This window comes from Corvus hawaiiensis, chromosome 6, assembly GCF_020740725.1.
Source record: "Corvus hawaiiensis isolate bCorHaw1 chromosome 6, bCorHaw1.pri.cur, whole genome shotgun sequence".
Taxonomy (NCBI): domain Eukaryota; kingdom Metazoa; phylum Chordata; class Aves; order Passeriformes; family Corvidae; genus Corvus; species Corvus hawaiiensis.
The window spans coordinates 49,722,388-49,736,609 of NC_063218.1; the positions used below are offsets into that span (position 1 = coordinate 49,722,388).

Genomic DNA, 14,222 nt, shown 5'->3' on the forward strand with positions numbered 1-14,222 from the left:
AGAGTGCCAGTGTACTTCTGAATGTGAAGTCCTGTTAGATGTAGGCCAAGGCCCCAGCTGCAGAACAAGCTTAAGTGGCATGACTACAATTAATCTAGTTAGCTGTCAGCTGTTGGGGAGCAGCAGTGTATTGTGTTTCTCCATTGGTTGTGTAACTGGCACAAAGTTGTGTGGTAGATGGGAGAGCTATGGAGAACTCTTTCCTGTCAGGGAGCTCTAATTGGATGTGGCTTTTCAAACCCCTCTATGCTGTTCCCTTAGAGTGGGAATGCAGCTACTGAACATGCAGGCAGAGCATCACCTCCTGTCCTTACAGAGGTGCACCCCAGGTAGCTCAGGAAGTTGGAGTTGTGCTACACACATGCTGTTTGAGTGATGCAAAGTATAATGAAGTACATCCTAGAATCATGGGACAGTAGGTGGGAAGAGATTGCTAATGGAACATCCTGCTTGGAGCAGCAGGGCTGTTGCCAACACTCAGTATGGTCAGCCATGAATTTTTCCATACAGGTTTTTAAAACCTTCAGGAATGGAGATGTATAATCTCTGTGTGTGCCTGTGCCACAGCTGCATGGCACTTTTGGGGAATAGTCTTTTCCAAGTGTCTTCTCCAAATTTCACAAACATAAATGTCCGAGTTGAATTTCTGCAGGCTCTTGTGGCCATTGTCCCTTGTGGTGTCGGCTGCATCCCTGGAGCTGCCCTTGCAGTAGTTGCAGGCCACTGTTAGATCACTCCAGCTTCCTCTTTGACGGGTTGAACAAGCCCAGTTCCCTCTACCTTTTTCCACCCCTGACCTCCTTTGCAACCCTCTACTGGGACCACTTCAGTTTTTCCATATCTGTCCTAAAACTGGAGGAACCAAATTTGTATACAGTATTCAAGGTACAGTTTCATCAGTGCCAAGGAGAGGGGAATACATCCTTTGATTTGCTGGCCACACTCCCTGCTGGGAAGTAATGCCATATTATGTGCCATGGTTAAGTTCGCTCAGAGGCAGCACAGTGGCAAAATCTTCTGTTTAACATGTCGGGAAAAATGTACTTTCTAAAAACCATTCACAAGGCAAAGTAATTATAGTTAATGCCTCCATTATTGTGATCACTGATGTAGCCAAGAAAGTTAGCCAGGTTTATGCAATTTTCTGCTTTTTTGATGCTGCTGTATCTTATCCAGATTAATTTTGTCCTCAAAAATAAACTTCTGGTAATTCTGTAATAGCAAATGCTAAAGGAAAAAAAAAAAAAACATCTAAGAATTTTCCAGGTGATCTTGCTGCAAGACATTCTGGGCTGAAAATCTGAATAGCAGGGGTGTGATTTTTTTTGCATATTCAACTATTTCTCAGTGGATGAAAACATTTATTGCTGACCCATTCGTAGCAGAGAAGGTAAAATTACATGAAAGCTTTCTGTGGCCAAAAATTCTGATCTCTATTTGGACAGCTTTGCATGTGAACTCCTTACAAGTGAACATGAATACCAGTGTAGATTAAGGTAGACTTTGCACATTTTTGTGTTGGTTAAAACTTGTGTATAAAAAAACGTTTTCTAACAGTTTCCATGTAGGCAAGCTTGCACTGGTTTCTATTCCTGTGGTCTGTCTGTGCTAAGAGTTTTCTAGCTGCAGTAGAGGCACGAATGTCACTCTGTGTCACCCTGCTCTTTGGATAAGTGGCTGGGCAGCAGAGTACAAGAAGTGTCCTGTGAGTTCTGACCAGTCTTGCCCAGTATGTTCTCTTTAACATGGACGTTAGGAAGGAGAGACTGTTCAGAGACAGGACGTGAGCCTTGTCCCTTCCCGCCTCCTTGCTACCTTACTCTCAGATGCCTGAGGTTGTGCTGCTTTGCAGTGTGCTAAAATCTGCTTTTATCAGTATTTGCAGAAGGTGGTATAACATAGTCACTGGCAGAACATTGAAAATGGTGATTGAACCAGGCAGAGTTTCTACAGTCCCAGCCTGGTGGACAACAGATTGTTGCATGAAGACAGTTTTCTTTATCTTCCCCTTTGTCTCAGCTGAGTGATCTATCTCCCCCTCTCCCCTTAAAATGGGTTTTAAGCCATGTGCTACCTAGAAGAGACCTTGAAGGGATCTTTTCCTTTGAGGAGTGCCTTTGTGACCAAACTGTTCTTTCCCAATGTTGAAATTGACACTATCCTGTGTGACCTCCTAATGTGCTTTAGTAGCCTAGGAAGAGAAATTTGACCTTTTAAAGTGACACTTTTCTAAATTCAACTGGGCATTTTAAAGCTATGTAAGAAGAGGACAGAAGAGGCTTTTACTGTGGAAAATAAGACCTGTTCTTAGTCTCAAAGGGATGCATGACAGTGCAGTATAGTTTGTATGGCATTAGCCTGAGTGATACTGCTCCTAGTTCTGTGGTACATGGATGAAGTTGGCCTAAGGTTCCAGATCCTGGAATTCAGAGATGGGCTTGGAATTTTTAACTGGTTTTAACTGAGGTCTATGTGGAGGATTTGTACTCTACTGATGTGACTTCCAAATCATCTAGTCTACCACAGCATCTGTGCAAACTGATACAAAAAGAAATTTTTTATATTCCTGCAATTTCAAACCTTTCGTTAATTTGTAATATAAACTTTGATATTGCATTTGTGTCCTATAACTTCCCAGGATTAATTATTTAATGTTATACTATATTTAAATCAGATAATTAGATTATAGCACAGTCTTTGCCCCTGGCCAGGAGCTGATATGGGCATTCTGAGCCTCAGGATCAGGTACATCAAAATTTAGGCCTCTTTAAAAAGTGATGGGTTTATACATAAATTCAGGATACAGTGCCAGGTTATTAAAGATGTTTAGCTCAATTATATGTACTCAAGACAGCTGTATGTAAATTTCAGATGGAAAGCCATTAAATCAGGAGAGGTATGATTTGTAGAATACAATAGCAGACTTTTATTTTGTAAGCAAGCCTGGGAAGGATAAGAAACTGAACAAAAGGACAGTGGTATCACATTGGCTTGCATATGATGGTCACAAGCACATTCCACTTCTGCTGTATCCCTGAGTTAAGCCTGGCCAGCTCTGTGGAAACCTCTGTGGCTGAAAGCAGGTTTGAATGGGTAGATGTGAATCCTTGTAACGTGCACCACAAAGCTGCTCCTGCATGGAACATTCCTGTTCTCTTCAGTACTCTCCAATTCTAATGCAGAGGCCTGGGATGCTGTCCTAAAGGCCCATGCCCTAGGCTGTATGGAAGGGCTGGCTACAAGCAGAAACTTTTTTAAATGTTTGTTTCCTCCAGTTTTGGCATCTACTCAGAGCCCAACCAGACCCTCCCTTTCCGCTGCAAGAGGACAGACGCCAATCTGTGAGCCGGCAGCCTTCCTTCACGTACTCAGAGTGGACAGAGGATAAAAATGAGGATGACTTCCTAGATTTGGATCCCGTACCAGAGACTCCAGTCTTTGACTGCGTAATGGACATTAAAGCTGAGACAGACCCAGCTACTCTGACGGTTAAATCCGTGGGCTTGCAAGAAAGGTAGGGTAGATGTGACTAATAGGGAAAAGTCTGCTCCCAGATTTGGTGGGTTTAGGAGTTCTGTGCCTAGTAGGAAGTTTCATTGCCTTTGTGTATGTCACTTTAAAATGTGGATTTAAAGTCAAGCACCTGCTTTATATCCCGTCCTGTTTTCAGTCCAGTCATAAATACAAGTGTGTTAGCTAAACAACACACAGTTCTTAGACAGCTGTCAACAAGTGCTCTTCTAAAGCATTGTTTCTTTACACTGAATACATCTATTTGTGTTGTATCAGTCTCTCACCATTCATCAAGACAGCAACTGCATAGCATGAAATTCCCCTATAGGGCAGTGAAAGCTTTTACTTCTGAAAGAGGTGGGTTTTGTTGGTTTGGTTTTTTTCCCTGTCACTCATGCTGGAGGAAGCAAACTGTAGAAAAAGTGGTAGTCTTCAGTATTTTATTATATATAAAAGAGTTAATTCAGAAGTAAATGAATTTGATTCAAATGAACCCAGCAATGAAATTTTGGGGTGAGCTGGTGTTCACTGCTTGAACCATAAGGGCAACTTGAAAAGAGGAGTTTCTCAGGCAAGTCAGGAGCATCTCAGAGAGATTCACAGCTGGGAAAGGGCAGTTTCAAGATGAAAAGAAAATCTTTTTCTGTTTTGTGTCCTTTCTTTGTCTTAGTGAAATAGAAAAATGGTCTTGATAGAATTCCTGTGAAGAAACTGTGCAAAAGTGATGATGTTATGAATAAGAATGAAATTACTGAAGGGCCCAGCATAGCAAAGTACCACCTTTCTTTATTTCTCAGTTTGCAAGCTTAATTGGAGTGCTAACCATAGTTAATTCTCATCTCTAAAGCTTAAAACAAAGGACAGAACTTCTATTTTAAGAATACGATGCTGACTTTCCAAAGCACCTCAGGACACAGTAAAAAGGAGTGTTACAGAAGCGGCTTTCAATTTGCACTCTGTGAGCTTAGAATGTTTTTTCTCACTTAATGGTTTGTTATAACATTTTCCTAAAATCTTACACCTTTTATTGTTTTATTCTACCTTTATATGAGATCACAGTAACCTCTGGGGCTTATCCCTGAAGCTGCTGCTATCAGAGTTCTGTTGGTTTTTCTTTATAGGCAAGACAGGGCTTGAAATACGTGAGTCATTTGTGTTCTTCACCATCCCTGATTTCATTCCATTTCTGTCACTTTGAAGATGTGACATTTCTCCTCAGATGACTGCTAGCCTACACGAAAGATACTCACTGTATCAAGAGAATTGGGGAGTATCACTTGGGGAATAATCAATTGGTTAAAGTAATGAACTACAATGAAAAACCTGTCAAATAACAAGAAGTGGAAGAATGAAAGCAATTGCTTGAAGTTCTCACACTAGATACAAAGTGTACACTTAAGATATAAACTAGTTTTTAACATACACGTGTCCTTGAGAAGACAGACATCATTTCAGGTTTGAGCTGTGCCCTGACAAACTTCATTTACATTACACATTGGTCACTTTCCCTTTGTTTGGTGTTTTGTTAAATTACCCACCTATGCCTCTTTGGCATCCATTCTGGTTCTCTGTCTTACTTCCCTCTCATTCTTTAGCCACCTGTGCAATTAAAAGGGTGGTCAGCAGCTAAATTCAAACACCACTCTATGTTGCTGAAGAAGAAATAATCTCATTTCCTCATGCTGAAGAACTATTTATGTAGGTAGCCTCTTCCACCTTGAAAGAACCAAAAGCAATCGTTGTCAAATGCATCTGTTTTGGGGGAGAAATGTGGTAGCTGCTTTATAGCACAAAGGAGGGCAAGGTCAAAATCCTTTGGAAGGCGTCACTAAAGATTCCATGCCTGCCACTAGTGGCATTTCCCCATGGCTGTAAACCATAGCAGGAGGCTGGCTGCAAATTCTTCTGGACAAACTCCTGAGTCCAGGAAAGGGCTGTGATCCAAGTAATGACTTCTGTCCCCTCTCTGAGCTGGCCGTGCCTGTGTGCTTACAGGGTTTTTAATAGCTCCTGCACACACCTTCTAACTAGATTTTTCAAGCTGAGATTCATCAAAAATAGGTTTACTGTGTGGATGTATAGAACCTTTACCTAGTAATCATCATATTGTGTAGCTTTATTATTATGTTAAAGATATTTAAATATAGACTCGCTGATGGCTTTTGAATCTTACTTTTGTCTATCATATGTGAGATTAACAGAAGCTCAGAAATGCTTTAAAACTTTATTCAATAATAGGCATTTTGATTTCTTTGTTTTATTGTGTGGCTAACTTAGAGTAAACCCACTAACAATTCTACGCTAAAGAGTATCTCTGCTTTTAATGTAACTGTTAAAACGTCGGGACCTTCATTTTACATTTTTCATGATGTACAATTGTGGAAAGAACACTTTTAAGATAGAAAAACGATTCACTGCAGTGGTTGGCTTTTCTTGTCTTTAGTAACGTTGAACTGGTAGTTTATCCCAAGATCTTACTCTGGGGATGTTCCGGTGTACAAAATAATCTTCTGGTCTTGTCTACTCAAGAAGCATCACCCATTTTCTTACAGATACTGACCAAAATATCCCCATAGAACCAGCTGGGTGGCTTTCTGAAGTTCTTCATTTGTCATTACTGACAGTGATGGGTCTGTTGTAAGCAAACTTTGGCCGCTCTGTTTTGCAGGAGAGGTTCAAATGTTTCACTCACACTGGATATGTGCACCCCAGGCTGTTCTGAGCAAGGCTTTGGCTATGTCATGTCCCCACGGGAACAGTCAGCCCGAGAATACCTCCAGACAGCATCGAACATCCTTACTGAGGAGGAGCTGCACAAGAAAGCACTGGATCCTTTCATACTCCAGGCAGAGTTCTTTGTGAGTGTCTGACCTCTCTCTTCTAGGAGCATCAATAAAAATGGGATGTTTTCTCTCCATAGAAGACCTTGGTATGATTTTCTGCTGGTCTAAAAGTAGTACATGCAAACTCCACTTCTGTCAGTGAAGCATTTAATGCAATTCCCAAATTTGTCGTCCCTTGCTGACATATATTACGTTTTTAACAAAAAAAAAAAAAAAAAAAAAATCACTAGAGTATAGAAGAAAAGCCACATTTGCTATAGGCATAACTTCTTGAAATGTGTCTGGAGCTGCCCTAGGGATGAAATTAGTGCTAATCCACCCTCTTTGCTGTTGAATGCTTAATGTGGAACTACTTTGCAAATCTAAATGTTCTTAGGTTACCTGAAACACAGTGCGGCTCTGTCATTCAGCAGGAACTATAGAAAGCATGTATTACTGGGGGGGGTTTCTGCACAAAAATAATTTACTAGTTGTAAGCTTCTCTGTCAGTTGCTTTTAGGATTCTGAAAATGTTTCCTTGGCTCACTGTATCTGCTAATACTTGGGCAAAAAGATTCTTTGCCTCATTTTGGAAAAAATACACTTACACAGCTGAAGCAAGCAGTCGCAAATTTGATTTCTAAGTAGTTTAGGATAAAGGTCAGATACATTTTTAGAGTAGTGAGTACCCTAGCTTTTTAAATCTTTGCATGTTATTTAGTTTCTTCCCTAATTGGTTGAGTTCCATGTCATAGGTATTGTCATGTTTGTCATGTTTATCATACCTGACAAAAAAAAAAAATAGTATGCAAAATGCTGCAGTGGCTGCATTATGTGTATTAGTCAGGGCTGTAGATTCCTGCTCAAGATGGGAGGTAACCAAGGCTCAGACTTCGCATGCTGAGGTGTTTCAGAGCATGTGATCAAAAGCTACTGAAGTTAATACTGCCATGTCAAATATTCTCTTAAGCATGAAATCTCAGTAGAGCAGGAGGAAGATTGTTTTGCAGCATTACAGCCCTTTCAGCCTGTCCTCTTCATGACCTCTAAGTGTCTGAAAGGGAAAGACTAACACTCTGATTATCACTTGCTGTCCTCCCTCCTTGTGCAGTTTCAGGGGTTTTTTCACTTTACAAGAAGAAGGGGATAGTCTGGGCCTCTGTTTTAAAACAGAACACGAGGTATCTGTGGTCCTTAATTCACTTAGTGCAGTACAAGTTGAAGGAAAGCAGCTTTTGTGTAGGCAAAGCCCTGATTCTTTAAAGCATCTCTTGCTCTTTTAGGGAGGGAATGTTCACTTGGTGTCTGAACTGACTGCTAAACTAGTCCACACACAGTTTAATCAGTCTCTGAGCTACACTGTAGCTTTCAAGCAAAGATAATAACGTTTGAAGTAGGAAAAAAATACGCTTCATTTCTGTGAGAGATTTTGGATTAGGTGTCCTGGTGTTCATAGAACAGCCAAGGCATCCCAAGCTATTTTCATTTTTAAATGAAACCTGAAAGAGCACAAAACTCTGTGCAATCAAAATGTCATTTCTGTAATTAAAATTGGTAAACTAGTTCTTTTTTTATGAAACAGTTACCACCAGCTAGCTCTTTATCCTGTATTTTCACTCTATCTAACCTACTTGGATTTCAAAGTCCAGATCTCTGATGAAGCAAGTAGCTGTTTCATTTTGGAAGAAAAGTCAGAATGGACGTTTGCAGGGCTAAATCCTGAAATTCTTACTAGATTTAGAGTTTTTACTCAGACAGGAGTCCTGTTGATTTCACCAAGAATTGGCTAGCATGGTGAATGACTTAAGACCGAAAAACGGCCCATGGAGCTTGGCTCAAGAAGAGTTTGGGTTGACTAAATACCAAGGAACAATTGAGAAAAATATGAAAATTTTGTTCCTATGCAGTTCTCCAAATTGATAGGAAATTACTTCAGCAAGTAATGTGTCCTTATTTGCCTCAGTAAAGCCAACAGTATGCTCAGTGCTTTGTAAGAGATAGAGCGGAGATAGCCTTCTAAGGTTCCAGAACTGACCTCAAGTTGTTCCAGGGCAGGTTTAGATTGGATATTAGGAAAAAATTATTCTCTGAAAGGGTGAAGCACTGGAACAGGCTGCCCAAGGAAGTGGTGGAATCACCATCCCTGAAAGTGTTCATAAACATGTGGATGTGGCACTTAGGGACATGGCTTAGCGGTGAATGTGGAGGTGCTAGGTGAAAGGTTGGACTCAATGACCTTAGAGGTCATTTTCAGCCTTAATGATTTTATGTTTCTACAGTCCATAGCTCTGCTTATCTGAATTTTTTCTCAGAGTGAATCTTGTCTTACTCAAGCTTGTTACCAGTCAGTCCTGTAGTGGTCTCTCAAATCCAGTGTGCAGCAGCTGGGATGACCAGCTCTGCCTGCCGGTCCCCGTGAGCCTTATCTTTGCTGAGCCTGGTGAACACATCCCTTCTCTTCGCCTGCCCGCTGACTCCAACTGGCAGAAGGTTCCTGTTTGTTCCTGCCTGGCGTTGGCTGCTTCTTGCAGGGGATGAGCAGTGGAGAACAGGAGGCCCCTCCATCTTTGCGTGTTCTGCGCATCAGCGATGAGGAGAGCAGGCAATCCCTGAATTCCCCTTTGCTTTCCTTTTCCATGGAGTTTGACAGCACGGTGAGCAAAGCAGTGATGCTCCCCCACCTCCATGGAGTTAGGTCAGCACGCCAGCCTGCCATAACGTGTGTCATACTTTGTCGCTGGTGCAAGTCCCTAGCAAATTATTAACTTCCACCCTCAGAGAGGAAGCGATGTGAGTCAGAAGGGATGGTGCTGAGGTCCGTCCTCTTGGAGCAGTGTCTTGCGTTCCACCTCTTGCATTGCTCTGTGCCTACACTTGCAATTCAGTTCTAATAATATTAGGAGTGAACGTGTCATGCGTGTTACTCAATGAATTAGTCACTAGGAGCTTTTTCACATGAAGGATTGCAGAAAAGAAAGCCAGTGACAGTAAAAGGAAACATCAATCATACTTTGGTGGTAAGTTGCTAGAAGTACTGTACAGTATGTCCCAGCTGACTTCATCACTTTGCCTCCCTCGCAGGGAGGACATAATGGGCTTGGGGTTTTTATACCTCCTGTGAATCTAATAATACTACCTACTGTCTCTTATGTTTTCGTGGGTTTTCTGTTTTTCTTTTTTTTAATAGGAAATTCCAATGAACTTTGTTGATCCAAAGGAATATGATATTCCAGGCTTAGTGCGTAAGAATCGCTACAAAACAATTCTCCCAAGTAAGTTTCTGCTTTTTAAGTCACTGAGGCAGGGTGGTTTATTCCACATGCTGGAGGGCTTTGCATTTTCCTTTCCAGAGTGCATGAAGTGTACTGCCACCACGATGTATTGTCCAAAAGCCATGTTTATGGAGCAGCAGCATGGCTTCAAAGCATAAATCAGATTTCCAAAGAGATACAGAGCATGAAGAACCAAAATGCTGCTGATCCTCAGGGAAACGTAGGTTTTTTAGTTATTAGAATTGCATCATTTGGTGCTGCTTAAAAGTTGTACCCAAGAACTTGGTGTGTTTATTCAGATGTTACTTAGCGATTTCTTTGATTAAATTCCTTTTGAAAGACCAAATTCTAGCAACCATATTTTCCTGAGGTTTTTTCAAATGCAGACTGAGAATATTAGGAACTGGCCTGATGCCATTTAGATGACACAGAAAAGTATTTTTCTTTTCTATTACACTAACTTTATTTGTAGGCAGGAGTAGGAATTTTGAGAAACATTTTGGTACAAATTTTTACGAGTGCCATCATTTTTCCCTCTCTCATACTTTAAGATACTTTGAAAAGTGATATGATTGGATGTCATACCTCTTTTTTTTTTTCCTCTCTCTAAGCTGATGTTGGAAGATGATGCCACCATCCACAGTAGTCTTTTGCAAAATGCAAAACATTCAATGTCAGGTTAGCAAATATAAGTGCAGTGAAGTCAAAACAGTCCTCAGCTGTACCTAACAGTCAATGAATCTGGATTGGAAATGGTTTCAAAATAGAATTTTTTAATGTCTTAAAACTCCAGCAGCTGCAGCCCAATGTGTGCAACTCTTTGGATGACTTTGTACTCTACCTCAGACCAGAAGTGTAAAAGCATTTAACCACCTTGCACTCTTGCTGTGCTAATGGCTGAGGTGATTTGTTCAAGTATTAATTCACTGGTTTTGCTGGAATGGGAAGATTGTAAAAGTGGATATTGATTTCAGATGCTCAAGGTGCCAGATCTCTAAGTGATCTGTATATTCTGAATTTGGTATCTCCTCATCTCAGCCATATGAGTATATGCTAGCACCCATTGTTGTCACTTTGACCTCTTCATCTCATAACTGATTTCTACCCAACCATCTCTCTAAAGGTTAACAACCTTATTCTGGCCTTATTATGATTGTAGTATTTTTTCTGAATGAACTTTTAGCAACTTTAGTCCCTGGCTGTGGCCACAGGATGGCTTGATATTGCTGAGGGAAGGTGAGGGCTGAGTGTTCACTCTTATCCCACTGCCTCCATCTCACTGGGCTTGGTGCTAGCAGTAAAGAGGGGTAGCAAGGAGACCTAAACATTTGCTTTATGCTTCAAAGGCAAAGATCCCAGTAGACATGAATCTGGTCTGTCTGAGGGCAGCATTTCATGCTGAGTCTGTGTTTGTAGCACTGTAAAAATTACTGTGTGCTTAGTCCTTAATATGATATTGGGTAAAGCACAATTTTTGCATGGATTTTATTTTATTCCGCTTTCTAAGCCAGCTGAATTTTTTAATCAAAAATGCACCTGTGGTTTATTTTTAATATTATCTTGGTGATATACACTGTTGCTGTTTGCTGAGGCCTCTGTCAGGACAGTATTCCTTGTCAATGGTAACAAACTGGGTAGCATTGGTCAAAGTGGATGAACGTGGGCCTGTGTCAGTTCCCATTAAAATCAGTGAAACAGCCATTGACTTCAGTGGGAATTGGACTGAACTTCTTAAGTGGAATAATGTTTTCTTTTGTCATCTTACTAGAACAAGAATAATGCTTCATAAACAGCCTCAATGAAGGAGGCTCAAGTACTGAAGTGACTTAAAATGCAAGAGACTGTTAATATTCTTTAATTTCTCTATAACCATTGTAATTGGTAATAGCACATCTTGGAGTTCGGTTCATTGCAAGATGAAACATGGAAAGAGTTGTTGTCATCTGGCTTGCCTGGGTGCAAGAAATGCATGTTTGTGTTTTGGGAGAAAAGCTGTTCGCTGTCACTTCACAAAAAATATTCTAATGTCTTTGAAGCCAGAATGAGTCTGTTGACCTAACAGATTGAGAAATAATTTCCTGGAGCAGAAAAGTGTTTTTCCAGAGTCATGCTGAGACACTGACTCTGCAACAGGACCAATTAAGTCAGGCTTCAGAGAGTGGGTGAAACTGTCAGAAGGCTGCAAATTAGCCCAACCATCCTTTCCCTTTTTTAATGGTAACTTTTTAACATGGGGGCTTTCCAAGGCCGCTCACATCTGCTGTGATGGCCACAAATGCATATAAATGTCTCACTGTACAAAATAGTTTCGTGTGTCTCTTTCCTCTGAGCAACTGATAAACTATTCCTTATCTCCTTACACCTTTCAGATCCTCACAGCAGAGTGTGCCTTACCTCAGCTGATCAGGACGACCCCCTCAGCTCTTACATCAATGCTAACTACATCAGGGTAAGAGCTCCGTAGCCCAGTGTGTCTGCCCGGCCTCTATCAGCCTGTTAATGTAAACAGAATTGCAACATACACTGGCTTTTAAAGGCATCCTAGCTGATCTGATTGCTCTTCTCTCCTGCTTACATTAGCTGAAACCCAAATCTCAAAGTGCACCTGTACAGATTCAGACCAGACAGAAACATACTTCTGCAGTTCTTGATGCAAATTCCTTGTCAGCTGGCCTAACCAAGGCAGTGGATAATCAGCCTGAATAAGGCTCATGACCTAGCCAGAGTCACCTCAAGGCTGTTGGACACTCTTTGCTGGAATTACATGAGTCCGTACTGTGCCTTCGCTCCATGTGCACGTGTGCAGGAGAGAGATAGAGAGGAGAGCTGGTGCCATGGAGTCAGCATTTCAACCAGGATAGCTCTCTGTTTTAAAGGGTGAACCTGCAAGGTTGTGGTGGACATCCCTGTTAAAACTGATCTCTTGTTGTTTTGTTGGCAGGGCTATGGAGGACAGGAAAAGGTATATATTGCTACTCAGGGACCGATAGTTAACACTGTCACTGACTTCTGGAGAATGGTGTGGCAGGAGCGCTCTCCCATCATTGTCATGATTACCAATATAGAAGAGATGAATGAGGTAATGCTGTTACATCCAGTCTGTATTTTTATCCGTACTCCAGCAGATATTTTCAGCACAGACACTAAGCCAGCAAACAGAAGTTAGTTCAGTGGCCTGTGCAGTCAGAGCCAGCATTAAATTCTTCAGGCTCAGAGAAGATGTGGGCCTTTCTTTCAATTCAGTTTACTGCAAGTCCTGTTTTGCTGTCTGATTCTCCTACTGTTGGTTTTACCATTTTCCTCTCCCAGCTGACCTGAAACCTCTCCTAACCCAGCTCTATTTGCAGGCAACCTTGGAAGTTCTCTCTAAAGGAATCAAAAGCAATAGTACCCCTTAATTGCTAAGGTTGAACATCTTTAATCAGTAGAGTTGTTGCTGCCTTATCTGGCATTTATTATGATTTGATGTCTTTATGCACATTTTGTTGAGGAAGTACCCGATTTCTGTATGATAATCAACAACTAGAACTGACTTGGATATTGAGGACCTTTCCCTGAACGTGTCTAGGGAATGGGTATGAGATACTGAAATTAAGATGCTGAAATTTTGTATTTGCCACCTACTTCCAGAAATTAAACTGTAGTGGTGTTTGTGCTAATCTACCTAAAGTGAATTTTTTTTTTTTTTTTTTTGCAGTTTATAATACTGCAGCCCTCCAGCTGTTCATTATTTACCTGCTGAAATCTTTCCCCCATAGCAGAGTTGCAAGAACTTTGTGCCTGGGCTTCAGCTCACAGACAGGTAGCTGAGCTCACATGTGCCTTTAATGGCAGTGTAGGATGTGAGAAAGTGGTCTGGTCATGTGTTGGACTCTGCATCCTCCCTCACCACTAGCAGCAAGGTTGAGTGGAGATATCCAAAGTTTAAGCTGCATCAGCAGCGTATGTCAGGCTTGTCCTTGAGAACGGATTAGTAATTTAGGTGAGGGATTTTGCTTTGGAGAAGAAGCTTTAGATGCTTAGAAGCCAAAGAATATGAGCATACATCCAGCATATAGACAGAGTTATAATGGCTTATCTGCTAGCTGGAAGCTTAGTGCCCATAATCATACATGTGCACAAACCTTTAGCTTTTCATAGTTATAAAGTAGATTAATTTAACCTTGAACTTCACTGAAAAGACGACATGAACAAGACTGACACAGAATTATCACACTTTGCAAGTTAAAAATGGTCAGTTATTACAGCTGGCTCATTGGACATGTCCTGTCAAGGCATTGCTGATGCACAGCAGAGTATATTGCTGATCTAAATGTTTTGTTTTCACTAATGTTTTAAACTTGCATCTGCCTGTATCTGAGCAGCAGCATTGAAGCAATAACTTGTTCATTAATCAAAGTTGCCGGTTTCTGGCATATACAACATTAAAATGTCATGACACAGTCAGTGCCCCAGAATTTTTTGAGGACTTTGAGGTTTAAAGAAGACGCAGAGGAAATGCTGGTCCTGAATGACATATCTGGTGATATGTTCTTCCACTATAGTTTTCATAGCAAGATTGTGTAACAGGAGTGCAAAATAACCTTTGTGTCTGAATTGCCTCTTACCAGCATTG

The 14,222-nt window shown here is 41.1% G+C and overlaps 1 protein-coding gene across 6 annotated transcripts in view; it reads left to right on the plus strand.

The window, feature by feature from the left end:
• Nucleotides 1-14,222, plus strand: part of PTPN5 (protein tyrosine phosphatase non-receptor type 5) — an 85,555-nt gene that overhangs the window by 55,084 nt on the left and 16,249 nt on the right. For all 6 annotated transcript variants that reach the window (XM_048307820.1, XM_048307821.1, XM_048307822.1 and 3 more), the window contains exons 6-10: nucleotides 3,276-3,514; nucleotides 6,182-6,371; nucleotides 9,523-9,607; nucleotides 11,977-12,056; nucleotides 12,549-12,686. In XM_048307820.1, the coding sequence (XP_048163777.1) occupies nucleotides 3,276-3,514; nucleotides 6,182-6,371; nucleotides 9,523-9,607; nucleotides 11,977-12,056; nucleotides 12,549-12,686 (732 nt within the window). The remainder of the gene's footprint in view (nucleotides 1-3,275; nucleotides 3,515-6,181; nucleotides 6,372-9,522; nucleotides 9,608-11,976; nucleotides 12,057-12,548; nucleotides 12,687-14,222) is intronic.